The sequence below is a fragment of the Carassius auratus genome, chromosome 14 (assembly GCF_003368295.1).
Source record: "Carassius auratus strain Wakin chromosome 14, ASM336829v1, whole genome shotgun sequence".
Taxonomy (NCBI): domain Eukaryota; kingdom Metazoa; phylum Chordata; class Actinopteri; order Cypriniformes; family Cyprinidae; genus Carassius; species Carassius auratus.
In genome coordinates this window covers 12,523,703-12,551,587 of record NC_039256.1, presented here as the reverse complement: position 1 = coordinate 12,551,587, position 27,885 = coordinate 12,523,703, and the positions used below count along the sequence as shown (strand labels likewise).

Below are 27,885 nucleotides of genomic sequence, written 5' to 3'. Positions count from 1 at the left end.
AAAGATGCACACATGCATTAGTAAGTAAATATTGCTAAAGTCATAAGTATTACAGACTTTATCTAGTTTTTCAGACATCTTTATTAGTTGTGTAAGTCAGTCCTAGTACAAATATTGCAGATGATAATGTGATCAAACCTCTGTGTATTGACAGTAGCCAGCGTTGTTTTAGTAACATTGATATAGATGTAACATTGATATTTTTCCTTTTTTTGTTTTAAAACTTGAAGTTTTAGTAATTTTGTTCTGTGTTTAATTTGTTTAATCACTATTTACAAGTAACTTATTTTAGTACTTAAAAATTTTTACTAATCAAAGATGAGAATTTTTTCTCTGACAAATAACTGAAATAAAAGTTGATGGTTTTTATTTATTTAGGGGAGAGTGGGGTGATTTGTGCCGGGGGGAAGTAGTTCCACCCCTTGTTTCTGGAAAACCATTGAAGAAATTGGTCATGGTACCACATAATTTTAAAAAGCCATCCATTTTACTCATCCTCCAAAGAAGAGAGACACATGGCATGAGAGTTAATCACATTTTAGCTCAAAAAACTGTTTTTTTTTCCTTTAAAAGTAAAATTTCTATTATCAAGGTTTTTTGATTGTAGCGTCTGAACAATTCTAGAAAAGTTTGAAAACATTTCACACATGTTTTAGTGCTTTACCAGGCTACACAATGAGTCTATACAGTTAGCATGATGTTATTTGTGGGTATGGGGTGATTTGTGCCAAAGGGCCTGGGTTAAGTTGTGCCAGTGGCACTACTCACCTCCACTTATGATTATTTTCAACACATTATTAATTTGTAATTGTACATTGCACTATTGCATTTTAGCACTTAAACTATGTGGCATTCTTAATTTTAGACAAAAACCCATTATGCAACGCACTTATAAACGGAAGGCCGACAAAAAAGTTATATCTTACTTCTGATTGGTTGATTGGAATGTTGTTCCTGGATCAACAAGGATGTTGATCCAGGAACATGTTTTACTTGGTGAAATCGTGCTCGCCAAGAAAAATACATATTCTCTCTCTCTATTTCTCTCTCTCTCTCTCTCTCTCACACACACACACACACACACACACACACATTTAAAGAAAATAGTGAAGGGGTTATCCCTGAAGGTGATGTGCTCAAGAAACTACCCACATCCCAGTTTATATTCCCCTGAAGCATTGACAAGTGGCATTGACAACAAAATATGTCTTATTCCAAAAGTTTAATAGGATGACAATATATGAATAAACCTTTTTTTGTCTTGCTTTCATATAGCATTACAGTTCATAACATTAAAATGTTCTGTTTTGCTTCAGAAATCACTGGCACTATTTACCCCAACATATTCTCCCAAAAGGCACAACTCACCCCACTTTCCCCTATTTATTTATTTATTTAATTAATTTTTATTCCAGTTAATGTTTATTTTAAGTAGTTATTTTTTAAGTTTGTCTAATAACACTATTAATGTTATTTTATTTTATTTAGTATTTTTATTTTATTTTATTCCATTTAATGTTTAAGAAATTATTTATTTGTATTTATTTATTTTTTTAAGTTTGTCTAATAACACTATTAATGTTATTTTATTTTTTTTATTTTATTCCATTTAATGTTTAAGAAATCTTTTTTTTTTTTTTTTGTTTCTCTAATAACACTATTAATGGTCATTGCATTGTCCCGTAGAATTGATTCCCCAAATCTCGTTTATTGTTGTGGCGAAGTGTTTTATTTTATTTTATTTTATTTTATTTTTTTATGCTGTTGTTTTGTTGGGATGCTCACCGTGACCACAGTAGATGCCAGTGAATGTGCCACAGTGAAAAATGCAACAATAAGAGCGTTTGTGAAACATGCTACTGTTTGTGTGCAGTCAGGCATGTGTGTCCCTCTCTGAAGCCTGTGTGAGAAACCACCCGTGTGTTATTCCACAGCGCCGGACACACGGGAGGCACATCTAGTCAAAGTTAAAGATCCTGTCGTGAAAATACAGTCTTACACTCATGACTGCATGAGTTTTTAAAGAACTGTGACATTTTAGTGAATTTTCCCTTCTGTAAAAATAAATGTTGAGGTGAGTTTGGTAAGATTGCTGTTTCCTTTAGCTTTGAGCTGAATCAGTCCTGAGTTGTTTTTCTCCCGTCTGCAGTGTCTAAACGTGTCCTGCTCTGGAAGACAGCATGAAGAGTTTCAGCCGGTCCCAGCTGACTGCCATGACAACAGGTAACAGATTAAACAAACCCCAAAATAATGTTACTGTCAAGACTTAGCCAAATAAACTCAAACCTAAAGCTCAGTATATCCTGCACATGACTCATTTAATGTATAGAACTCAGAAGGCTCTCTTTTACTGCCTATTTCACACTTTTGGTTATTTAAAACAAACCGTGCCAGATGCAAATAGATCAAGTGTAAGAAAATAAAAGCTTAAATGTGTATTTTGGATGTGTTTTTCAACTCTTGTCTTTCAACATGTTATAGAAACAAAATAGTTTAAAATCGTAAAATTAACCAGTGCTTTGCTTATAGTGTTTAAAACCCACCTTTATATTTTGATAAATTAGGTTATTGTAATTGAAATCTACAGATGCATATAGATAAATGTTTGAAAAGCTAGAGCCAAAATAACCCATAATCTTAAAATTGAGCAATGCATAAAAATTGTTTTGGTTATAATTAACAGCCAAATCTCTAAAAATGACATTCCAATGTTTATTCCGAATTCTCTGCTTGGCGGAAACCTGACATTTGTTATTCTTCAGTGATTTCTGCACAGCTTGAGTTGTTATAGCAGTATAGTTTGACTCTGAATGCTGGTCTGTGTGCAGGTTTGCTCCTGCTTTGTCTGGGTAGCTCAGGTCTGGAGCTCAGTCCCAGCGTCTCTCCGGTCATCCTCTCCATCAACTCCTCCTTCAGCATCACTTGCTCTGGCTCGAGTAATGTCACCTGGCGCTTCAAGCGGGAGGAGAGAGTTCCAGAGTTCCACGTCGAGAAGACAAGCTCCTCCTCCTCCAGCGTTCTCCGTCTGGAGCAGGTGACGTGGAGACACACGGGCGTTTATGTGTGTTCGGAGAACGGGACAAATGAGACCAGAGAGGTGGCAGTCTTCGTACCCGGTGAGAACTCATGAAAAGATTCAAAATAAATTTGTTTTGCTTTACTATTAATCGGTCGAGTTTAAAAAAGTGCAAATGTAAAAACAAAATGTGTTCCTGTAGCTCAATTGGTAGACCATTGGAATGCACTGTAAGTCGCTTTGGATAAAAGCGTCTGCTAAATGCATAAATTTAAAAACAACAGCTATCATTCATTTGAACATTAGAAATGCTGTTTTTAGGTAGTTTTGAATGTGATTTTCCCAACGCTATCTCACGGCCAATTCGTACGTATTTTACGAGGTGGCTTGTACGAATTTGTACGACCTCACTCGTACGATTTTATACGATTTGTCTAAACCCCAGTGACGGTTAGGTTTAGGGGCGGGGTTAGGTGTAGGTCATTCGTACAAATTCATACGAATTGTGCAACTAGTAAAATACGTACGATTTGGCAACAATTGTATGAATTTGTACGAGTGTGGTCGTACTAATTCGTACGAATAAGCCACCTTGTGAAAAATGTATGAATTGCTATGAGATCAGGTTGGATTTTCCTCATTCATATAATGTTGTGTGTATTTTATTTGGTTTATTTACCCACTTCCATATTCATTGTTGTTTGTGTGTGTGTGTGTTTTAATTTATTGTTCCTCAAATAGATTAATTGTTCACTCACTCATGCATTCATACATTTTGTGATTCTCACATTGATTTAATAAAGTGCTGCATTCATTCGTTTATAATTATTTTCATATTGATTTGTACGTTTACTCACTTATGCATTAATTAATATATACTCTCAGTGATTCATTTGTTCATTCACTCATGCATTCATTAATTTATTGATTCTATCATTGATTTGTTCATTCACTCACTCACTCACCCATGCATTCATTCTTTTGGTGATTCTCCCATTGATTTAAAGAAGTCCTGCATTCATTCATTATTACTCAAATTGATTTGTTTTCTCAATCACTTATGCATTTATTTATTTGATTCTCAAAGTGATTTATTTGTTCATTTACTCATGCATCCATCCATTTGATGCCTACATTCATTGATTTGTACTTTTATCTATTTACTTATCCATTAATTTGTCTACACACACACAGACACAAACTGATTCACTGATTCGATCCTCCTCAGATCCTGAGGTGTGGTTCCTGGAGAACGATCATTTAATGGTGACTAAGACGAGAGAAGAAGGCACTATCCCTTGTCTGGTGACAAACCCCTTGATAAACGTCATGCTGTACGAGAGTGACTCAGAGAGAACGGTGGAGGGTTCATACAACCCCAGCGTGGGCTTCACCGCCGTCCTGGAGGACAGAACCTACAAATGCAAAGGAGAGCTAAACGGAGAGGAGAAAGAGACCATCCCCTTCTACGTCTTCAGTATATTTGGTACACTTTTATTATATTAGGGGTCTCTTTTTTGCTCAAATGCTGTTGCTCAGTAGACTTCCAGTTGTGCTTTAAGTATCAACTATGTCTCAAATGTTCAAAACAGACTAAAATAAGTCACTAATCATCATTTTAGTAAAGTATGGAGCATTAAAATATTGAGATTATTGTCTTTGCAAATCTGAGCTGACAACAAAAATTTGCTCTCCGTTTAATCTCATCATTTTCTTTACTGCCAAAAATGTATTTTTGTCTTGTACAGTATTTCCTGAAGGAGAAAGGATTTTCATATTTGTCCTATACATATAGACCATATAGCAGATAACGCTAATGTTTTAATATTACAGACCTTTATGATTGTATTTACCAATCATGTATCAACATTACAGACGATCATTTGCTGTTTTGAGTTCAAACGCTCACCGTTTTCTTTCCAGTTGTATTTGTAAGACGGTTAAATCATGGAGAGAGTCCATGTGTTGCACATCTGTGTCATCATTAAGTGGACCGAGTCTCTCATAAACACAGCAGATGATTTGTTTTCTATCAAAATCAAACAATAGCCGTTTTTGTTCTTTCTTGCACACACATGGCTTCAGCTCCCGAGGCTCTGGACCCCTACATCAACGCCTCCAAAACGGTCCTGAAGCAGGGCGAGACGCTGAACGTCAACTGCACCGTTCACGGCGTGGAGCTCGTCTACTTCTCCTGGGACTTTCCCCACAAAGACGTGAGTGGGCTCGATGCTTTGTTTCCGTTATTTTCTCGAGCACTTAGCGCTCCCGTGAGAAGCTCCGCATGTTGAAATGAGCTCAAGATGTGCAGCCACACCTTCACGAGGAACACGTGTTTTTATTAAGAGAGAAATCCAAAACGATGAGAGAAGAAGTGAGAGCTTGAATAAAGACAGCAGGGCAAAGACTGTAGTTCCAGTTTATGCACATTAGAAGAATGAATATCTTCACATTTCTGGAGGTGGTTTGCTGGTTTTTACCGCTGACTGAACTGGTTTACACTAGTCAGGTTTGCTGTTTTAGAGACCTTAATCAGTATCTTTGTCTTGTTTTCCAGTATAAATATCTACCCATTCTTAAATCAAGAAGCAAAATTACTTTAGATAAGATGTGTTTTTTTTTTTTATTAATAAAAGCAAAATGAGATTTTTTTTGTTTGTTTGTTTGTTTGTTTTTTGTTCCATTTTGTTTTAGCATATCTCTGACGTTTTTTTTTTTAAACATAAACTTACTTCATTTTGATGCATTTCGCATAAGCAAAATCTTAAAGGGTTAGTTCACCCAAAAAAGGAAAGTTTATCTTCACAGTTTAAGATATTTTAGATTTAGTCCGAGACCTTTCTGTCCGTCCATTGAAACTGTGTGTCCATGTCCAGAAAGGTAAGAAAAACATCATCAAAGTAGTCCATGTGACATCAGAGGGTCAGTTAGAAGAGAGAACTGAAGATGAACACCGAGCCGAGCCAGACAACGAACGAAAGACTGAATCGTTCACGGGTCAAGAACCGGTTGCATTGGTTTTCGGATTACCAGTAGTTCTTTCGGACAGTTCGATTCAATAAACTGGTTGAAGAACACGGTTCACCAGTTCTTTTGCGTAATGACGTAATGACTTAATTTGCGATTATTGCCCTTGATTGCAAGCCTTCGGTTTACCCGCGCTCATAACATTAACACAGAATCAGTTCAGAATCAATCACCAAAGCCCCTTTCACACTGCCATTCCGGTTAATACACAGGTAAAGTGTTCCTGCAATTGTTCCCTGGTCGCTAGATTTTGCACTTTCACACTGCCAGTGATGACCCGGTATATGTGCGTGCTTTCACACACAACTCTTGAAGATCCTGTAACGACACGTGACATCAGCGCGTGACGTGTAATGTACGAGACGAAAACGCTAGGCACGCTATACTTTCACTGAAGCAAGCAAACGATCTCGGCATCAGCGCGGAAAGTGAGGAACTAACTGATCTCTGCTTCATTACAGTTTGCACATATGTTTTCGTCGTGAATGTTGATCTTCCTTCAAAACAGCCGGTAAAAGAGTCGCGTGATAAGTCGCGTCATCACTTCGACACGGAATTAGATCTGGCTTTTGTTCACACAGCGCTCGTCCCGGGTCGAATCCCGCAATGTTACTAGGTCCCCGACCCGGGTTCAATGCGGTAATCGATCCCGGGACGTGGTTGCTTTCACACAGAAGGCGACCCGGCAATGTTCTGGAAATATTGCGGGTCCGACGTGCAGTGTGAAAGCGGCTCAAAAGAATCAGTTCGGTTCAGATGCTCTGTGTGTCGGTCTGCTTCACATGTTCAGGTATTTGCACTGGGAAACAAGTCAAAAATACTGAGGAAGAAGATTATTTTTAAAGTGTCTGTCGTATAATTAAATGTAAATGTAAACCAGAGTAAGAATTTAAGCAGGTTTTGGGACAAAAATGGCACAAAAATGTGCCTGTAATTCAGTAAGTCTGTTTTTGTATATTATATTATATTTTAGCTAAATATTAATACATATTCTAATTATCCTGAATTTGTTTTGATACTAGAAATTTTTTTTACATACAAATTTATTTATATATTCAAATTATTTAAATTTGTTATTTAATTTTTACAAATAGAATGTTTATATGATTTAAAAAAATCTCTTAAAAGAAAAGAATTACCCCGAAAATCAGTTTCCAGGAGCAAATACTGCATGCTAATGGAAAAGTTGATTTCTGACACTGAAACCCTAATGTTTTGGCCCTCAGGTGGGGGACATTGAGCCCTTGACTGACATCCTGTCGACAACGAGCATGCGGTCCTGTCTCAACATCACAGACGTGTCTCTGGCCAGATCAGGACAGTATGTTTGTCACGTGCATGAGGGAGTGCTGAACCAGAGAGCTTCAACCAGTATTAACATCACTGTACTGGGTAAGAGCTGCAGATGCATCACAGTCACGTAAAGGATAGATTCCATCGACAACAGGGTTATTATAAAGAATTAAAACTCAAACCATGAAAACCTTTCATTACATGAAAAAACAGCTAAATATTTTTTAAATTATGTTTAATTTTAATTAATAATTTGAATTCAGTTAATTTATTTCAGCTAACTGCCATAACAATCTTTCTTATTTTCATTTAGTTTAACATGATGTATTAAATAACTCAAACCAAAACTTAAATACAAATGAATAAAAAACATATACTTTATAGAAAAAACAGTTATTGTAGTTGAACCATGAAAAAAGGTTCAATACATAAATAAAAAAATTAAAAACTTTAATTATTTAAATGTATTCCATTTATATTTAATAAATATTTAATAAATATAAAAAATATTTTACTTTTTTCTATTAATTAATTCTTAATGAATTAATTTCAGCTAGTTCCCCTTTTTGATTTAGTTTACTTTGAACTAAAATTAAAAAAAAAAAAATATATATATATATATATATATATATATATATAAATAAAAAAACTAAAATAAAAATGATTAAACTTTTACCTGAAATTATAATAAAAAAAAGAATAAAACTAGTGCTGTCAAACGATTAATCGTGATTAATCACATTCAAAATAAAAGAATTTGTTTACATAATATATGTGTTTACTGTGTATATTTATTATGCATAAATAAATACACACACATGCATGTATATACTTAAGAAAAATTTGTATATTAAATATATTTCTTTCTAATATAAATTATATAAATATATTCATGCAAATACATGTTAATATTTTCAAAATATACAGTATACAGTATGTCTGTGTATTTATATATACATCATAAATATACACAGTACACACACATATATAATGTAAACAAAAAAATTCTAATAGTATCCCAACGATACTAAATAACGCAAGTCAGCACATTTTATGCAGCTTTCCGGTAAACACAGATCTGTATGAAGAGTGGCCTTCATCATCATCTGAGCTGCAAAATCTGGGTGGTGTGTTTTCAATGATGCTTTGATGCAAGCCTTAATTAAATCAACAGCCGTCCCTTTAAAACAAGAGCTCAGTCTCACAGCATCTCGTCACAGGGGAAAAGGCTGCGTGTGAATCAGACCTTCTGCTGAAGGAAGGAGTTATGTTTGTGTTTGACTTGATGAAGCCACAGCCGCACACAGAAACCCTGGAGAGTCACAGGAACTGACTGTAGATCAATGCAGATCTTTGTTCAAGTGTCCGCTGCAAACACACACACACACACACACACACACACACACACACACACACACACACACACACACACAGGATGCAGAAACTGCAGGCAGGCCTTCAGGAAGAAAGTGCTTTTAGCACCTGAACCTTCGATTAGGATCTATCAGCCGCCAGCGAGAGCTCACTTATGGAATCTTAAATAGATTATGTAGAAAGATGAGCAAGCAAAACTCACTCTGTCCTGCTTATAAGATCAAGTCATAATTTGATACTCCAGCTTTCAAAAGTTGAGATTTTTAATGCTTTTAAAGTGTTTTATGCTCATAGAGGCTGCAATTATTTGATTAAACAATACAGTAAAAGTAATAAAAATGTGAAATCTTATTATTATTATTATTATTTAAAGTAGCTGTTTTCTATGTAAATAGTTTGTAAAATGTCATATCTCCCTGTGACGGTAAAGCTGAATTTTCAGCAGTGTCACATGATCCTTCAGAAATCATTCTAATGTGCTGATTTGCTGCTCAAGAAACATGAGGATTATCAATGTTGAAAACAGAAACCGAGAAACATTAGATTTTTTTTAGATTCTTTGACGAATCAAAGGTTCGAAATACAGCAGTTATTTGAAATCTAAATTGTGACTTTTTTCAATTTAATGCATCCTTGTCAATCACAAATTTTGAACAATAATGTATATGTAATAATAATTAGTGCATATTGACTACAGCTCTACAGAAATAAACGTCAGCGTTACTCGTCCTGATCCTTTGTATTAACAATGTTTTCATCTGGCTGTCTGCAGAGAAAGGATTCGTGGCTCTTTCTTCACATCTGGGCAGGAACGTCTCGGCACAGCTCGGAGAAAACGTGGAGCTGAAGGTGGAGATCCAGGCGTATCCCAAACCCAGCGTGCAGTGGAGTAAAGACGGCGCTCCTATCAGAGGACACAGCACCAGACAGGAGCAAGAGACCGGGTAATGATGCTCTCTTTTAAACAACTCTCGAGCTTTGGGCGGGATCTCAGACTCTGTGTGCTCTGGATCTGCTGCAGGTTTGTCAGCACACTGACCCTGGTCAGGATCCGGCTGGAGCAGATGGGCCTCTACACCGTCAGAGTCCACAACCAAGACGACCTTAAAGAGATGAGCTTTGACCTAGAGGTCAAAGGTGAGACAGTTCGACATCTATTTACACACCACCCCCATTTCCTGAAAACAGACACCCGTTTAGGACTGGACCCAGAACCACACCAGCTGCTGGATACTGTGAAACTCATTCAATTCAATTTCATTTCATAACATACTTTTTTTTTTTTTTTTTTTGGTCATTACTTCAAATTCATTGGCCAGGAATTTATGTTTACTATTTAATTTATTTAATTTAATGCAATTCAATACTGAACTGAATATTTTGTTAAATGTTATTAAATATGTAATAATATTTAAATAGTTTAATTAAATTTTTTATTTATTTTTACAAATAATTTGACTTTGACTGTTTAATTTAATCGGATATTTCATGTTATATGTAATTAGTTAATTTAGTGTAATTAAAAGTTTAACAGAATGTTTAATTAAATTAAATTAGTTGAATTACATTTTTAATTTATTTGATAATTAATTTAACTATTGAATATTTTAATTATCTATTTTATTCATATTTTATTTTCTAAATGTAATTAAAATATAACAATTAGTTTAATTTAATTTCAGGGAATTTATTTGATAATTAATTTAATATTTTTTGTAGTTTATTTTTTTATATTTCATTTGTTTAAATTAAATATTCTAATAATGTAATTAAAATGTAACAAAAAATATTTGTTTAAATGAATGTATTTTATTAAATTAAGTATTTTAATAGTTTAATATTTAACATATTATTTAATTAATTTCATACATTTAAATACGTCATTTCATACTCATTTGTTTAATGTAGTATAAATTAATATTGAATTCATTATTTTATTTATTTAATTTAAATAATAAACAAATATATTACTCATTACACTGACTGTTCACCTTTAAGCTTCTTGATCAGTTACCTTCTCATTTGTTCTGTGCGGTTTTACTGATGTCACTTCCTGTCTCTGTAGTTCCTCCTCAGATAACTGAACTCTCTGACCATCAGCTGCCGGGTAAGAAGCACGCGGTCACCTGTGTGGCGGAGGGAGTGCCGTCTCCCAGCATCCAATGGTTCAGCTGTGACCGCATGCCCAAGTAATCAATGACACACCTTCATCATCATCATCATCATCATCATCACAAATACATCTTATATGAATGTGTATTTGTTGAGCAGCACATACTGTGTTTAGCATATGCAATACTAGATCATCAGCCAACATTTTATAATATTTCCCCTTTAATGACTCTCATTCATATTTAATACGAGCTGTTTGCGAGATGAGTAAATATAAAGCTGATGAGTTTGCACAGCACTCAGAAAGCATTACATAAACACACATCAGCGTAATGAAGGCAAACAGTCGATCAGGCTGCGTCTGTCCATCATCCAGTCGCTGCGCACACGCTGCACAGAAATACTTCTGTATGAATAATATATACAGTAGCAGACTTGCTGTAACAGCCATTAGTGCACACCTCTTCATGGGTGCAGCACACTTCTGAGGGTGAGGACCTAACATATATAATGCATGCATATTATTGGGTGTGTTTGTTCTGGTTCGTAAATGTGCTTAAGTACATGATTTCAATTTTTGATTTGTTTGGGTACATTGCGTGACATAATACTCAGTATCTACAGTAATTAACCACTGTATACACAAAATGTACACACTTTTTCTCTATGGATGAAATACCCAGATGTGTGTGTGTATTTATTTACTTATATTTCATTTCTATTTAATTTTAATATATATATATATATATATATATATAATATATATATAAGCATATACTGAATTCTAAACATAATGTTACAAAAAAAATTCTTAGAAAAACTGGACAAAAACTGGACTCTTGAATTTTTTTATTAATTTATTAACTTTTGTTTAATATTAAGTTTGTTTAATTTAATAATTTATGTGATTAATTAATTTAATTTAATAAAATACTAAAATATGAAAAATCTAACTATTAACATATTAAATGAAGTCAAAATAATTCTTAAATGCATAATTAAAACACAATTATTTATTTGTTAATGCATTTTAAGTCACTTATTATGTTAATAGGTTAATTGTATTTATTATTTAATTAGTTCAATGAAATATGATATTAAATATAATAAATATATATTTTCTCACAGAAAATGTGAGAAACACACACACACACACACACACACACACACATATACAGTAGTTATTTTTTTCTTAAGTAGCTAGCATGCAGTATACACTGTACAGTACGCAGTAATCAGTACACTAGTGTTCTGTCTGGGGTCATCAGGTGCAGTAACAGAAGTGTGGCGTGGAGCCCCCTGGTGGAGGAGCCTGAGAAAGTCAGCATCCACACTAACGTCAGCTACAACATCACGCGCAAGATCCACCAGGTGCACAGTCAGGTGACTCTCCTCCGGCCGCAGCTGCTCACCATCCGCTGCGAGGCCCGCAACGAGAGAGGAGCCCGAGCCCGAGACATCAGACTGGTCCACAGCAGTGAGTCACGTGTGTGTGTGTGTGTGTGTGTCGGGAGGGAGGGTGTTAAAGCCTCTTTGTGAATATGTGAACTGAGGATCTGAATGGAGCAGCACCCGTGGAGATCAAACACAGAAGGACTTTGGCTGTAATGCCATGGTCCTCCAGGACTGCTTTCATTAGCCGCGTGAATGTGGCGTGAAACCCGTTGAGCTCATTGAGAACCTGATACTGGTTCAGCCGTGAGAAAACCCAGAAACACAAACACCTGCCAGAGCTGCGGGAAACGCTTCTTATTGACTCTGTATGTGAGGCCACAGTCTTAGACATGAGCCATGATTTAAAGTCAACATGAGCCTTTGTCTCCTCCCATTTTAATTTAATAACTCGACATATTTTAATGTGAAATTTCTTTATCTGACAAGTGATTAGAAATACACACACACATTCACAGAAACATTTTTATTTTATTTTATTTTAAATAAACAACATAACATCAATTATTTTTATTTTATTTTATAAAAAAAATACTTGTTTCCCATTTATTGACTGATTGGATAGTGAAACATGTGTCTATGTGACAAGTGATTGAAATGTAATATATATATATATATATAATCATATCACTTTTATAGCATATCGCTTTTATGCTATAAATTATATATATATATATATATATATATATATATATATATATATATTATATATTATTATATTATAGCATAAAAGCGATATGCTATAAAAGTAATATGATATTTTTAGCACAAGAGATAGACGATACACACAAAAATGTTATTACATTTAATATATGTTATTATGTTTATGTTATTATATTTAATATATATATATATATATATATATATATATATATATATATATATATATATATATATATATATATTAAATATAAAATTTATATATATATATAAATATAAATATATATAAATATAAAAAATATATATTTTTTTCCTTTTATTTGAAAAAATGACTTGGTGCCCCTTTTTAGCATCCTTAATTTTTTGATAGTTTATTCATTTAGGTTTTGTTTTTTTATTAATATTGGTGACTGATGTAATTTCCTGTCTCTAGTTCTTCATCAGTTAACAGGAACTTTAATTGACACTATATATGATATGTCTTGATTTTAAGTCACCTTAAACCTTTTACATTTTAGTCCCATAAAAAAAAAAAAAAAGTAAAAAACTTTTTAGCCCATTTTACTTTTAGATTTTGACATATTTGAGAGTAAATTGGATATTCAGTGAGAAACAAATAACACAGGACATTGGTGATAAACCATAAACCGTCATGATAAATTCTGAATAATTTAATGATTTAACCTCTATATGTCTGAAAATACATCCAAAATTCAATTAATTTAAATGTAAATAATGAATTTACTCATTCTTTTTATTTAAGAATGTACCCAATGTCTGTTAGTATTTGACTGGGGGGTGAAATAAGTGTTTCTTAATGAAGGTGTTTGATGAAGATTGTGAGTTGATAAAAGCTGTGTTTTCTGTCCAGCGTTGTTTTCTCAGGTGGCCGTTCTCGCCGCAGTCTTAGCACTGGTGGTCATCGTCATCATCTCCATCATCATCCTCATCGCTGTGTGGAGGAAGGTCCGTGACTTCACATTCTGTCTGAGACTTCGCATTTAGATTTCACATTACCGAACCTGAACTCCACGTGGTTTTCCCTGCAGAAGCCGCGCTATGAAATCAGGTGGAAGGTGATCGAATCGGTCAGTTTGGATGGACACGAGTACATCTACGTCGACCCGATTCACCTGCCCTATGACCTGGCCTGGGAGATGCCACGGGACAGTCTGGTGCTGGGTGAGAGCGGGGCACACTTACTCTAGCTTTCCTCTGAAAAATACTAGATTATTTTAAAGTGACATATCATGAAAATCTGACTTTTTCCATGTTTAAGTGCTATAATCGGGCTATAATCGGGTCCCGGTTGCATCCATCAACCCAGAAAATGTGAAAAAGTAATTTTTTCTTTGGTAAGCCTTTCTCTGCAAGCTTTTGAAAAAACACGCTGCTCAGATTTCTCTCCTCCTCTGTGATGTAGAAAGAGGATTTCATTATAACGTTTCTGCCCCTAAATCTGTAAGTTTCCACCCACATTGTGTTTTCTTAAGCGTCAACGGCATGGCAAGAGTTTGAGCAAAGCTTTTAAACTGTTCTGTCTTTGGCTGCACAGACGAGCACAGAATGATGTTTAGAGTCCCAGCCTCAGAGGAGACAACAGAGCAGTGGATTTATTGATTAGTTTACTGTATATTACGCTGCTGCAACACAGATCTTATATAAAGATGAGATTTCTTTCCCAGCTTTACAGACATATCCGACTATGTTTGTTACTTGTGTGCATTTTTAACATAAGACTGTATAAACCATAGACTGTATAAAAACATGGACGTAGTTTCACTGACGTCACTGACTCCTGATGAGTTTCTGAAGCTCAAAATGGGCGGAGTCACCCAGCTCATCACCGTGCATCACTCCTGGGTAATCGAAATGGACAGCTGGTTGCTAAAACCACACCCACCTAGCTCGATGGTAGTCACTCAAGTGACCACGCCCTTAATTATGCAAAACTTTAAGTCTTAATATAATTTAGACAGAGGAGTTATATATAAATTCACCCCCCTCTCTGTTGTCATGAAGGGCCAAATCAGCAATATAGACCAAAACCTCTTTTTGGACCAGGCTGTAAACATGTTGTTTTCTGCTGTAAATTTGGGCATTTTAACATGGGGAGTCTATGGGACTGACTCTCTTCTGCAGCCAGCCTCTAGCGGCCAGTCGATGAATTGCAGTTTAAGTCACTTCCATGTTGGCTTTGAGAGAGAGAGAGAGAGTAGGAGGTTGCCACTCATTTAAAACACGTGGTTTCGGCGCGATAGACATTATAATCAAAACCAAACTGATCAGAGTTGCCGGGTTTTCACAACAAAAACCCATTTGTTACTCAAACCTAGCCCAAAAGTAGGAAAACCGCAGACTTCACAACACAGAGTATCAGCAATACCATCTGTAAAGGCACAGTCCTATTCTGGAAAAGGGGGCGGGGAACAGCAGCTCATTTGCATTTAAAGAGACGTGCACGAAAACAGCATGTCTATGCTTCCACTCAAAATACGCATTTTCAAAATGATATAATAAATGATCTGTGGGGTACAGTATTTTGAGCTTAACTTCACAGACACATTTTGGGGACATCTTGTAAAAAGGGCCATAATAGGCGTCCTTTAACAACTATTTAGCAGCTTCCTAGCAAAAGCTGTTTATGTGTTTTTGTACTGAAATGTGTTTCTTCAGGTCGGACACTTGGATCTGGAGCGTTTGGGCGTGTTGTTGAGGCGACGGCGTACGGTCTCGGCCGTTCCCAGTCCACCACTAAAGTGGCAGTGAAGATGCTGAAATGTGCGTGTGAGACACTCGGTTACACACACAGGTACGTGAGTGTGACTGGTAGTTGTAGGTAATCATGTTGTGTGCTGACTGCAGCGACGGCTCGGAGGAGCGAGACTCAAGCTCTGATGTCTGAACTCAAGATCATGAGTCATCTGGGCCCTCACCTCAACATCGTCAACCTGCTGGGCGCCTGCACCAAACACGGTGAGCACACAGTCAGACTCTCCTGGATGTTTAAAGCTGCTAAACCTCTTGTACAGATGTGTGTTGTGTATGTGTTTATATGCTGTGCAGGTCCGCTGTATCTGGTGACAGAATACTGCCGCTATGGGGATCTGGTTGACTATCTGCACAGGAACAAGCACAGCTTCCTCCAGTACTACGCCGATAAGAACCACATCTCCAACGGCAGCCAGATCAGTAACGACAGCGATGTGCCGACCGGGAAAGAGTAAGAGTGCATTACAATGCATTACGAATGAACATGTGATTTCATCTTTCTATTGCACGTGTCAGTTAAAAGTTTGGAAGAATTGTGATAAGCTTTTGAAAGAAGTCTGCTTACCAAGACTGCATTTATTTGATTCAAAATACAGTAAAAATTTTGAAATATTATTACAATTAAAAAATAACTGTTTGCTATGTGAATATATTGTAAAATGTAATTTATTCCTGTGATCAAAGCTGAATTTTTTTAGCATCATTACTCCAGTTTTCAGTGTCACATGATCCTATTAATGATAAATTTAAATATTTTTGCATTTAATTAATTTTAATTTTAACAGTTTTTATTGTATGTTAAAACAAATGCAGAACGGTGAGCAGAAGAAGAATATTCCAATGTTTTTACCAGTAGTGTATGTTTAAAGTGAAGATGAAACACTATACTCAAATGTATCTGTGCTCTGCAGATACGTGTCGTTTGGCAGCGAGTGTGATGGAGGATATATGGACATGACCAAAGACAAGCAGACTGAATACGTGCCGATGCAGGAGCTCACGGACACCATCAAGTACGCAGATATCCAGCCATCACCCTACGAGTCTCCTTACCAGCAAGACATCTACCAGGAGCAAGGTACACACTCCACCTTCAGATCAACTACAGCTACAAGACCCTCAAAGCTCAGATTTGACCTTCTTAGAGCAGCATCTACAGCAACCACCCAGAAAACCTGAAATATCTATAGAAAACTATAAATTAAATATAAGAATTCTAAAACATAAAACTGTTCATTGCATTTATTAATCATGATAATTAAAATACAGTTTTTGCAAAAATATCCTTATATAGACACCTATATAACATTATGCAATCATAAATGAAATATATTAAAATGCAATGCAATTAAAAGTGCAAATCTCTTGCTATTTTATAATTTATGTACAATAAACAAAACTGTATTTTTGAAGAAACTATTTCAGAAAAATATATGTATAATATATAATAATATATGTAAAATATATTGATTTAAATATAAATGATAAAATATATACAGTAAAAAAAAAAGATATATAAGAATTATAAGAAACATAATTTCTTTTTGTGGAAACTGAGTTTGGGTCAATAAAAAATTAATGCGTTTATTCATCAAGGATGCATTAAATTGATCTGTGAAAGAGATATTACAGTCATTTATAAAGGTTCAAAAGATTTCTATTTTAAATAAATGCTGTTGTTTTGAGTTTTATGTTTAGCGAAGAATCCTGAAAAATAAAATCTGTCACGTTTTCCACAAAAATATGAAGCACCACAACATTTTTAACATTAATAATAATCAATAAACAATAATTTCAGAAAAAAATTAATGTTAATTTAAAATATAAATTACATAAAACGTTGCATTTTTAATTGCATTGCATTTATTAATAATAATAATAATCACTATTAACAATTCCGGAACATCTTAGAAACACATAGCAACCACCCTGACCCCTCAATATAAAATTATGAATTAAATACATTATTAAAAATGCAATGCAATTAAAAATGCACAGTTTTATATATGTTATAGTTTAATCATAATAAGCAATTTTTTTCTCAATATTTAAAGCATTAATTTGCTGAAATGACTGTCACAGATTTAATTACCAACACTGTCACACTTGGTTTATTCACATGAATTTGCATAATCATTGATTTAGCACAATAACAAGCAGTCCTTATTTATATTTGTATTTTAATATTGTGATATTGTGCTGATTCAGAGGAAGCTGAAAGTCTCGTCTTGTGCTGATGTACTAGAAGCTTCTCTAAACATTTTTTACTAAAGCTCCCATCATGCCTCGCTGTGAAGGTCTTCAGGTTGAGCACTGACGCCGTCTCTGTGACACAGAGATCTCTTTCACAACTGAAGCTCATTAAAGTTTCACTTCCTCCTCTGACAGGATGTGCCTGGAACTTCATGAAACACTTGAGGTTTCTGCACAAATCAAATATTATGACTAACAGTCTCATTGTTTATTTTTGTATTTATTTATGGTTTGAGAAGTGTTTTAATTTGAGCTGAGAGGATGTCAGGGTGAACTGGAAAGCCTTCATGAAACAAAAATATTTTATTGCTTAGTACTTTTGACTTTTTTTCCCAGTAGAAATATCTATTTATTTTTTAATATAGTAACTTGAGAATCAAAATGACATACTAGTTAATCTTGTTTTAAAGTGCTAAAATAACCGAAACTAATAAATAAAATAAATAATATTAAAGAAATGTATGTATAAAAAAGACAAAAACAGATAACAAAAATACTGAAACTTTAACTGAATTTAATGACAGAAATAAAATCTTATTCAAAATGTAAATTTTAAATTGTAAGTTTTGGCCTAAAAAAGGGAAAAATCTGTCCATGGAATAAAAAATAAATAAAAAAAATTATATATATATATATATATATCTATAGATATATATCTACAGATATATATCTATAGATATATATATATATATATATATATATATATATATATATATATATATATATATATATATCTATAGATATATATATATATATAATTTAAAATAAATGTAATCTAAAAATAAGATATAAAAACTGTAAAAAAAAAAAAAAAAAAAAAAAACATTTAATCTGCAATACAATATAAAAACTGTTATGTATTTGGCTATAAAATATAAAAAAAAACTGAAATGTATTTAATTTTAGCTAGTTTATAAAACAACATTTTTAATTTCATTTTTATAAAAAATATTAAAATAGGAACAAAAATAATTCTTAAAATATAAACATAAAATAAAATTCTAATTTAAGTGACTTGATGCTTAAAACAGGAAGAAAATGTCAGTGGGTTAAGAAAATATAATAAATAAAAGAATAAACTTGTTTTCCTTTTGAATGAAGATAGTTTTTGACCTCATTGCCAGATACAGTGTTTTTCATTGGTTTATAATTAAACACAAAAGGGATCAGCACTGCATGTTTTCTGTGTTTGTGATCCGATCAAATGAGTGTGTGTTGATCACAGGTCACAGGGTGGACCGGTCTCTGGTCATCAGTGATTCTCCGCTTCTCAGCTACACTGATCTTGTGGGTTTCAGTTATCAGGTGGCCAAAGGCATGGAGTTCTTGGCCTCGAAGAACGTGAGTGTCTGACACACACACACACACACACACACAGACACCCGCGCACACACAGACACGCGCGCGCACACACACACACTAAAGGAACATATATCATAGACTTCCGTTGTTTCATACTAAGCCTACAGACAAACTCAGACCCTAAATCTTTATCTAAGACGTCCACTAAAAGAGATTTAGTTTTTCCTGATGACAGTTTGGTCTCGGAGGTACAGCTAAACACACATATATACAAGTGTATACAAAATGTCACTATTCAAATATTTCAACTGTAAAAAATAATGTTCTTCCTCAGTATTGCTTTCTTGTTTTAGTTTTTTTTTCCAGTAAAATTTCCAAACATTATTAAATAATTAGCTTGAGATAAAAAAAAAAATTACTTGTAATATTAAGACTTAAATGAAGTGTTTATGATTCAAATAAGAACAAATATCTGACAATGGGGTTAGAAAAATAAACTAGTTTTCCTTTTGAATTAATTCTATTTTTCTGTATTTATTTGTTCACTTGTATGTTTTAAGCATAAACTGTTCATTTTGGAGAAAAAAACAATTCATCTTAATTTACAAATGTTTACTTCTAATGAAAAAACAAGACAAAAATACTAAGAAATAACTTTTTCTTCAGTCCAGTGAATGAATTCATTTAGATGTTGTAGAAAAGCAATTAAATTCACATAAAATGAACAGTAAAAATACAGGAATAATTGTGTAAACGTACTTGACTACATTAAACATTTTATAACAATTACCTTCTTGACTCTAAATGTGTTTATACAATCTACAACATTTCAACACATTTCACAGTCTGTCTCCACAAATGTGTGTTTTCTTCCTTTCACATCAGTCCAGGAGAAGTCGAAGTGTTGCACTTTTGACCAGGCTGCATGCACCACTGAAAATAAAATCTGTAAGACAAGATCAGATTGAGAGTGGAAGATTGTGTTGTGCTGAGTGTATAATGGAAAAAGCTAGTAAAACTGCTAAACATGAGACCTAAAATTATAACATTAATCCAATTACTCACTTCCACCCGAAAGAGTCTGTCATGCAGGTTTTAATATGATCTCAGATCACCATCTACTGAACGAAATGGGAAATGCATCCCTAGGAAGCTGTCTAACCTTGTTCTCTGAAGCAGTGAATAAACCATCTGTCTGTCTGTCTGTCTGTCTGTCAGTGTGTGCATCGGGATCTGGCAGCTAGAAACGTCTTGATCTGTGAGGGCAAACTGGCCAAGATCTGTGACTTTGGACTGGCCAGAGACATCATGCACGACAACAACTACATCTCCAAAGGCAGCGTACGTAGTTTCTACTGTAATAAAGCACAGTGAAGTCAGCACATTCAGTCTAACACACAGACTCTGATGCTGACTGAAGAGTGTGTGTGTTTGTCCGCAGACGTTTCTTCCTCTGAAGTGGATGGCGCCGGAGAGCATCTTTCATAACCTGTACACCACGCTGAGTGACGTCTGGTCCTACGGCATCTTACTGTGGGAGATTTTCACTCTGGGTCAGTCTGTTCGCTTAGTATTTCTCCACACTGACTATGCATTCATGCTATTGTGTTTTATAAACATTAAATGCTAATCTCCCAAATAGAAATGAACAGTAAAGTTTGTTTTACCTGAAATGTGTGTGAGCAATCTGAGCAAGTATGGGTTTGATTTCCAGGGAATGCATGCACTGAAAATGTGTATGGAGACACTTTGGATAAGGTTTCTGCTAAATGCATAAATCAGTTTTGTTGTTGTTGTTAATAAAAAATTAATCTAAAACCGTAAAACCTTTTTGTTTCTTAAGATAAAATAGAAAAAAAACTTCAACATTTAATAATGTTAACAAAAAATAATCAACATTTTTCTCATTTTTATAAATAAATAAATGAATAAATAAATTGAATGAATGAAAATGAATAAATACAATAGAGCTAATAATAGAAATGACAAAAACACACTACAAAATTACTAAATGTTTAACTAAAACATAAAGTATGTATTTGAAAGTGTATATATATATATATATATATATATATATATATATATATATATATATATATATATATTGATATATTTATAGTAAATGAATTCTACTGAAATAACACTGGTATAAATGTAATGTAAAATATTATCTAAAAATATATATATATTTTTATATATTGTATAAAAATAATATAAAAATTAATATAAAAATGTCATAAAAATACAATAAAGCACAATTACTTGAACTTTAAATATAAACAAATATATATATTTTTTTTTAATATTATCTCAGTTACACTAAAATAACTGCAAATATCTTTATAAACATTTCTAAAATACAACTGTTCATTGTAAGTTCATGTTAGCTCAGGAGCATGAAATAATATAACAGTTACAACTTTACATATTAACGGTGTAATAAAAGCTGAGGTGACCATGAACTAAGATTAAAATATTCTTTAGAAGTATTTTTATGGTTAGTTCATATTAATGTAGTTAACTAATGCGATCAACTTAACAACTGAAACCTTATTGTAAATTAATATTAATTCTTTCAGAAGTAATGTTTGTTTTTTGTCTTTAAAACAGTGACCCATGAACACAAGTGCTTACTGTTGAATCACTAAAAACTAAAGCATCTGTTCTATTTCTCCCTGATTTTCTGCTTTTCTGTGTTTGTGGGTGATTTTGCAGGAGGAACCCCGTATCCAGACCTGCCCATGAACGAGTTGTTTTACAGCGCTCTGAAGAGAGGATACCGCATGGCCAAACCCTCGTACGCCTCCGAGGACATGTATGTTTAACTACCTCTACACTGACCTGAACATTCACTTACAGCCTGCATGCTTATTACTGCACACATTCTTCTAGTAAATCACTCTTACGTTTGTTTTAAAAAAGAGATTCTGGAAAGTTCTTGTGGCTTTTCGTGAATGAATGAGGGCAGATTTGGAGTAATTGCTGGTGGTTGTGTTCCTCTGCAGTTATGAGGTTATGAGGAAATGTTGGGATGAGAAGTACGAGAAGCGTCCCGAGTTCTCCTTTCTGGTGCACACCATGGGGAACATGCTGTCAGACGGATATAAAAAGGTTTCCTTTAGTTCCTTGTTTTATTTCCATGGCTACTGATTAGATTTGCAAAGAAATTCTAATTGGAATATTCATTTTCTCAGTAATTATGTGGGGGCCAATTTTTCTTAAATACTTTCTGAAACAAAAAATGCAGAATTGAAATTGAAATGCATGAGTTATCAATTCAAATGGGAGTGATTTTTAACTTACAAATGAGAAACATGCTGAAATATTCAAAACAAATAAGCTTTCCATTGATGTATGGTTTATTAGGATCGGACAATATTTGGCTGAGATACAACTATTTGAAAATCTGGATAAATATTAAGAAAATCACATTTGTGAAAAAAAAAAAAACTTTTATTTGTAGGGGCTTGTTTTGTTTGGTTTATGGAGAGTTCAAGGTAATAAGAGTCTTTATAATTACAACTGTTCCTTCTTGTTACACAAATGTGTCGGTAAATGTCTACAAACACATCAAACTGGTTTGAGTTGAGGTAAAGGCAGAGATGAAGCATCCTCTCGTGTCTCTTCAGAAATACTCTCAGGTCAGCGACAGCTTTCTGAAGAGTGAACACCCCGCGGTGGCCCGTGTGAAGCCGCGGGTCCCGTCTCCGTTCCCCAACGCCTTTCCATCCTCCGATCTGATCCCAAACCCCACCCCACGCCCGCAGATCGATGTAGAGCCACACAACGAGTACATCATCCCCATCCCCGATCCCAAACCAGAGGAGGAGACCCAGGACGGGCCGGTGCTGATGGAAATCCCCTCGAGGTAACTCTGACTTCCTGTGTGCTCAAAAATAAATCAGACGATTATAAACCCTGGAGGATGAAGGAAAGATGAGCCATGGCCTCTTCCTCTTCCTTACACAGGGATCACTTCTCTTTTTATTTTCAAAAGTGCATGATTAATGTTCATCTGTGCCAGTGGGGCAATTATAACATGTACTTAAACTCTGATTTATTTATGTATTTATCTTGCAATTGATCATTTGGCATCGGTGTATCATGTATTTATTGTATAATGTTTTTTGTGTGTTCAGTGTTTTTTTTTTCTAAATTATATTTCTAAATTATGAGAATCTAATGTGATAAAATTTATTTTATTTATTTTTATTTTTATATCATTAATATAAATGTGATATATATGTGTGTTTGTGTGTGTGTGTATATTTGTGTGTATATGTATGTATTTTAGATTTATTAATTTGATCAACTGACATAAGCATAAGTATATTACAAAAAAAAAATCTCTACATCCATCCATCCATCCATCCATCCATTTGTCAATCAATATTATATATTATAATATATATATATATATATATATATATATATATATATATATATATATATATATATATATATATAGATTGTGTTTTATAGTGTAATATATATCTATATAAGTTTCAAATTTTTATGTTTTGTATCTTATATTTAATTTATTAATACTATAATAACTAGTAGAAATATATACTATATAGTTTGCCTGTATGTATATATAATTACATATATTGTTTGTCTGTATGTATATATAATATCATACAAACCCGATTCCAAAATAGTTGGGACGCTGTATAAATTGTGAGTAAAAAAGGAATGGAATAATTTACAAATCTCATAAACTTATATTTTATTCACAATAGAATATAGATAACATATCAAATGTTGAAAGTGAGACATTTTGAAATGCCTTGCCAAATATTGACTCATTTTGGATTTCATAAGAGCTACATATTCCAAAAAAGTTGGGACAGGTAGCAATAAGAGGCCGGAAAAGTTAAATATATATGTATAAGGAACAGCTGGAGGAACAATTTACAACTTATTAGGTCAATTGGCAACATGATTGGGTATAAAAAGAGCCTCTCAGAGTGGCAGTGTCTCTCAGAAGTCAAGATGACTAGAGGATCACCAATTCCCCCAATGCTGCAGTGAAAAATAGTGGAGCAATATCAGAAAGGAGTTTCATAGGGAAAAACTTCAAAGAGTTTGAAGTTATTATCATCTACAGTGCATAACATCATCCAAAGATTCAGAGAACAATCTCAAAACCATACTGGATGCCCGTGATCTTCGGGCCATTAGACAGCACTGCATCACATACAGAAATGCTACACAATCCACCGTGCCATTCGCCGTCGCTGGCTAAAACTCTATAGGTCAAAAAAGAAACCATATAATTTAATCATATTGTATTTGTGACAAATAATTTCACATTAATTATTAATCTGTTCCATGATGTTTGACCATTACAGCAATGTCTCAGTACTTGGTTACAATTTTCAATACTACATTTGTTTAATAAGAAGAATTCATAACTTTTCTTTTAAGAGCTTGTCTTCTATATGAATGTAAAAATGGCCTTTTTTAAAAGAATGTGCTCATTGTTAACGGCTCCTCCTTGAAGTTCAGACTTCATAACACTGTGTGTGTGTGTGTGTGTGTGTGTTATTGTTATGTTAAAGGTGTTCTTCATCTCTCTTCTAAAGCTCGTTTAGTTCTGATGAGGAGACGGTGTCCATGGAAACCCCGAGCACCGAGCCTGAGCGAGAGGATCTGCTGCCAGATCATTCTGGAAGTCCAGAGGTGGAGGAGAGCTTCCTGTGACACACTCCTGCTTCCTGTCATCAAGTAAAGTTAATCTACATTTTGAGCAGATTTTTATCAGATGAATCCGAATGATATGCTAGAATCCTCATGTGCGCTTAAAGAGCGTCTGTGAAAGTTGAGGCTTGAACCAGACCAGTTTTTGTATTCTTTTTTTACTAAAGTGGTACAATGCAGTATTATAAACTGCAGAAGGCAAAGCTACAATCAGCTGATATGTACATTAGTGGGGTTACTTCTTGTGTTAGTCATTCTCAGCATTTTTGAAATTAAGTGCATATTTAATTTCTTTTTCTTTTAACTTTAGATTTTTTTTGTCAAGATTCTTGTAGCAAACTTGCACTTTAATGTTTATGAATAATTGAAGCAAATAGATCATACACGTGATTATTTGTGATTTCATTTTCTAGTTGTACATTCGGTACAGAGAAACGACAGAACCATGGAAGCCTGATTCCACCAGATTGAAAAAAATACAAGTAATTGCGACATTTTATCAAAAAAAAAAAAATGTTTTCACACAATTCTAAGAAAAAAAAAACAAAACACATAGAAACTCAGAATTCTGACTTGCTTTATTGCAATTTAGATTTAGTTTTTTCTCTGATTGCTGAGTTTTCACAGTGTGGAATTTTTATTTTGCAATTGTAAGTTTATATCACAATTCTGACTTTTTTCCTCACAATTGAATTCAATCACATGATTGATTTTTTTTTTTCTTAGAATTTACATTTCACAGTTTTGACAGAAACGCAGAATTGAAAATTGACACAACTATGAGATAAAATCGCAGTTATCTTTTTACCTTTTTTTATTATTCTGTGGGAAACAAACTTCTATTCACAATGCAATGTTTCAATGTGTTGTGCTCCAGCTCAGAATCACTGAGTCTTACACTGAGATGAAACTGTACATGCCGCCCAGGCATTTCCTCTTCAAATTATTATATCAATAACATCCACATTATGTTTAAGTACTTACATTGAAATTTATTTTCATGCAAACACTTAATAACCCAAACACAGGTGTTCACAAAGGCTTCATCTTGTCTGTTCGTCTTGTTTTTTTCTTGATTTTAACTGTAGGCATTCATATGTATGCACAAGGCCTTATTAAATGACACATTTCCGTACATATATCACATAGTAAAGTTACACACTCTAAGGTACCAAAGCTTTATGTATGTTTACAAGTATATTTTTGTATAGATATTTTGTACATTGCTCTTTTACACATTCTATGTACTATCAAAAATAAAGACTGTGATAAATCTGTAATCATCTGTCTGTTGGTCTTTATAAAGCTCAGTGGTTGCTCTTTCGTGGATTAGGAGATCTAATGGAGATATTAGTTAAGCTCTACAGTAGCAGCTTTAGCAAGAGTCTCAGTTTGCTTTTAATTTAGTGTCATTACTTTCTGAGAAATTATTGAGATTTTGCATATAAAAAGGGAATCTTCTCTAATAAATTCTCTTGAACCCCAATAAATCACTTACCATATTTTCCAGACTATAAGTCGCACTTTTTTCATAGTTTGGCTGGTCCCGCGACTTATGGTCAGGTGCGACTTATTTATCAAAATTAATTTGACATGAACCGAGAGAAATGAACCAAGAGAAAACATTACCGTCTCCAGCCGCAAGAGGGCGCTCTATGCTGCTCAGTGCTCATGTATTCTACACTGAAAACATATAGCGCCCTCTCGCGGCTGTAGACAGTAATGTTTTCTCTTGATTCTAAATAAATGTGACTTATAGTCCAGTGTGACTTATATATGTTTTTTTTCCTCATCATGACGTATTTATGGACTGATGCGACTTATACTCAGGTGCGACTTATAGTCCGAAAAATACGGTAAATGATGTCTAAGAATTTATATTTTATATTGGGGGGGGGGGGTGTTGGACTAGACATAGGGTAATTATTTTTTATATTTGGGGGGGGGGGACTAGACGTAGTCTGAAAAAAATATTTGCAGGAATCTAACTTTTCATGATATCTTCTTCAGATTTGAAATAGAAACTCCATGAGACATGTGACTTTAAACCATTACTTTTCTTTCTCCAGGACTGATTTCATGCATTTTTATATAAATAATAAAAAAATTCAGTGTCTATAACTTTTCATATTTTTTGATCATTATCAAATCTGGTTGATAAAAAGTAAAGCCCAAATGGTCTTCTTTCCAAAGACACCAAAATTGTGTGTTTAACTGTTACAATTCACTTTCAGCTGTGAGTACCATAATGGGGCGTTAATAAACAGGTTAATAAAGTCTTACTTGTATCACATTTGAGGTTGTTCATTGAGAGTTTGTTCATTGTTTGCTCATAACTGAAGTCCCTAATCATGCAGATTTTTGCTACATGCTCGGAGTAGAATTGTACAGTAAAAGTTATTTTAATCAAACAGGAAAGTAACGCTATTAGGATTGACAGACAGTTGACACTAAGAGGTCAAGTAAATACTTACAGTGGATCTAAATGTTTATAATGAATCATAACTAGTTATGATTGATTATTCATATTTCTCATTTGAGCTGATTCGCTGCATATACACTGAACAAAATTATAAATGTAACACTTTTGATTTTGCCCCCATTTTTCATGAGCTGAACAAAAGGATCTAAGACTTTTTCTGTGTACACAAAAGGCCTATTTCTCTCAAATATTGTTCACAAATCTGTCTAAATCTGTGTTAGTAAGCACTTCTCCTTTGCTGAGATAATCCATCCACCTCACAGGTGCAGCATATCAGGATGCTGATTAGACAGCAGGATTATTGCACAGGTGTGCCTTAGGCTGGCCACAATAAAAGGCCACTCTAAAATGTGCAGTTTTATCACGCAGCACAACGCCACAGATGTTGCATGTTTTGAGAGAGCATGCAATTGGTATGCTGAGTGCAGGAATGTCCACC

General features: G+C 34.0%; 1 protein-coding gene across 2 annotated transcripts in view; it reads left to right on the top strand.

Moving 5' to 3' along the window:
- The window catches only part of LOC113113654 (platelet-derived growth factor receptor beta-like), a 40,851-nt gene extending 14,607 nt beyond the window's left edge, over positions 1–26,244 (top strand). For both annotated transcript variants that reach the window (XM_026280035.1, XM_026280034.1), the window contains exons 2-23: positions 2,150–2,223; positions 2,829–3,116; positions 4,245–4,502; positions 5,102–5,232; positions 7,270–7,435; positions 9,483–9,654; positions 9,732–9,847; positions 10,776–10,899; positions 12,091–12,299; positions 13,806–13,900; positions 13,984–14,116; positions 15,611–15,715; positions 15,800–15,910; positions 16,001–16,157; positions 16,618–16,784; positions 19,185–19,300; positions 20,480–20,602; positions 20,703–20,814; positions 21,977–22,076; positions 22,267–22,372; positions 22,891–23,129; positions 24,850–26,244. In XM_026280035.1, coding sequence (XP_026135820.1) covers positions 2,181–2,223; positions 2,829–3,116; positions 4,245–4,502; positions 5,102–5,232; positions 7,270–7,435; positions 9,483–9,654; positions 9,732–9,847; positions 10,776–10,899; positions 12,091–12,299; positions 13,806–13,900; positions 13,984–14,116; positions 15,611–15,715; positions 15,800–15,910; positions 16,001–16,157; positions 16,618–16,784; positions 19,185–19,300; positions 20,480–20,602; positions 20,703–20,814; positions 21,977–22,076; positions 22,267–22,372; positions 22,891–23,129; positions 24,850–24,967 — 3,189 coding nt within the window. In that variant the 5' untranslated portion in view covers positions 2,150–2,180 and the 3' untranslated portion in view covers positions 24,968–26,244. The remainder of the gene's footprint in view (positions 1–2,149; positions 2,224–2,828; positions 3,117–4,244; positions 4,503–5,101; positions 5,233–7,269; positions 7,436–9,482; positions 9,655–9,731; positions 9,848–10,775; positions 10,900–12,090; positions 12,300–13,805; positions 13,901–13,983; positions 14,117–15,610; positions 15,716–15,799; positions 15,911–16,000; positions 16,158–16,617; positions 16,785–19,184; positions 19,301–20,479; positions 20,603–20,702; positions 20,815–21,976; positions 22,077–22,266; positions 22,373–22,890; positions 23,130–24,849) is intronic.
- Positions 26,245–27,885: the final 1,641 nt, after the last annotated feature.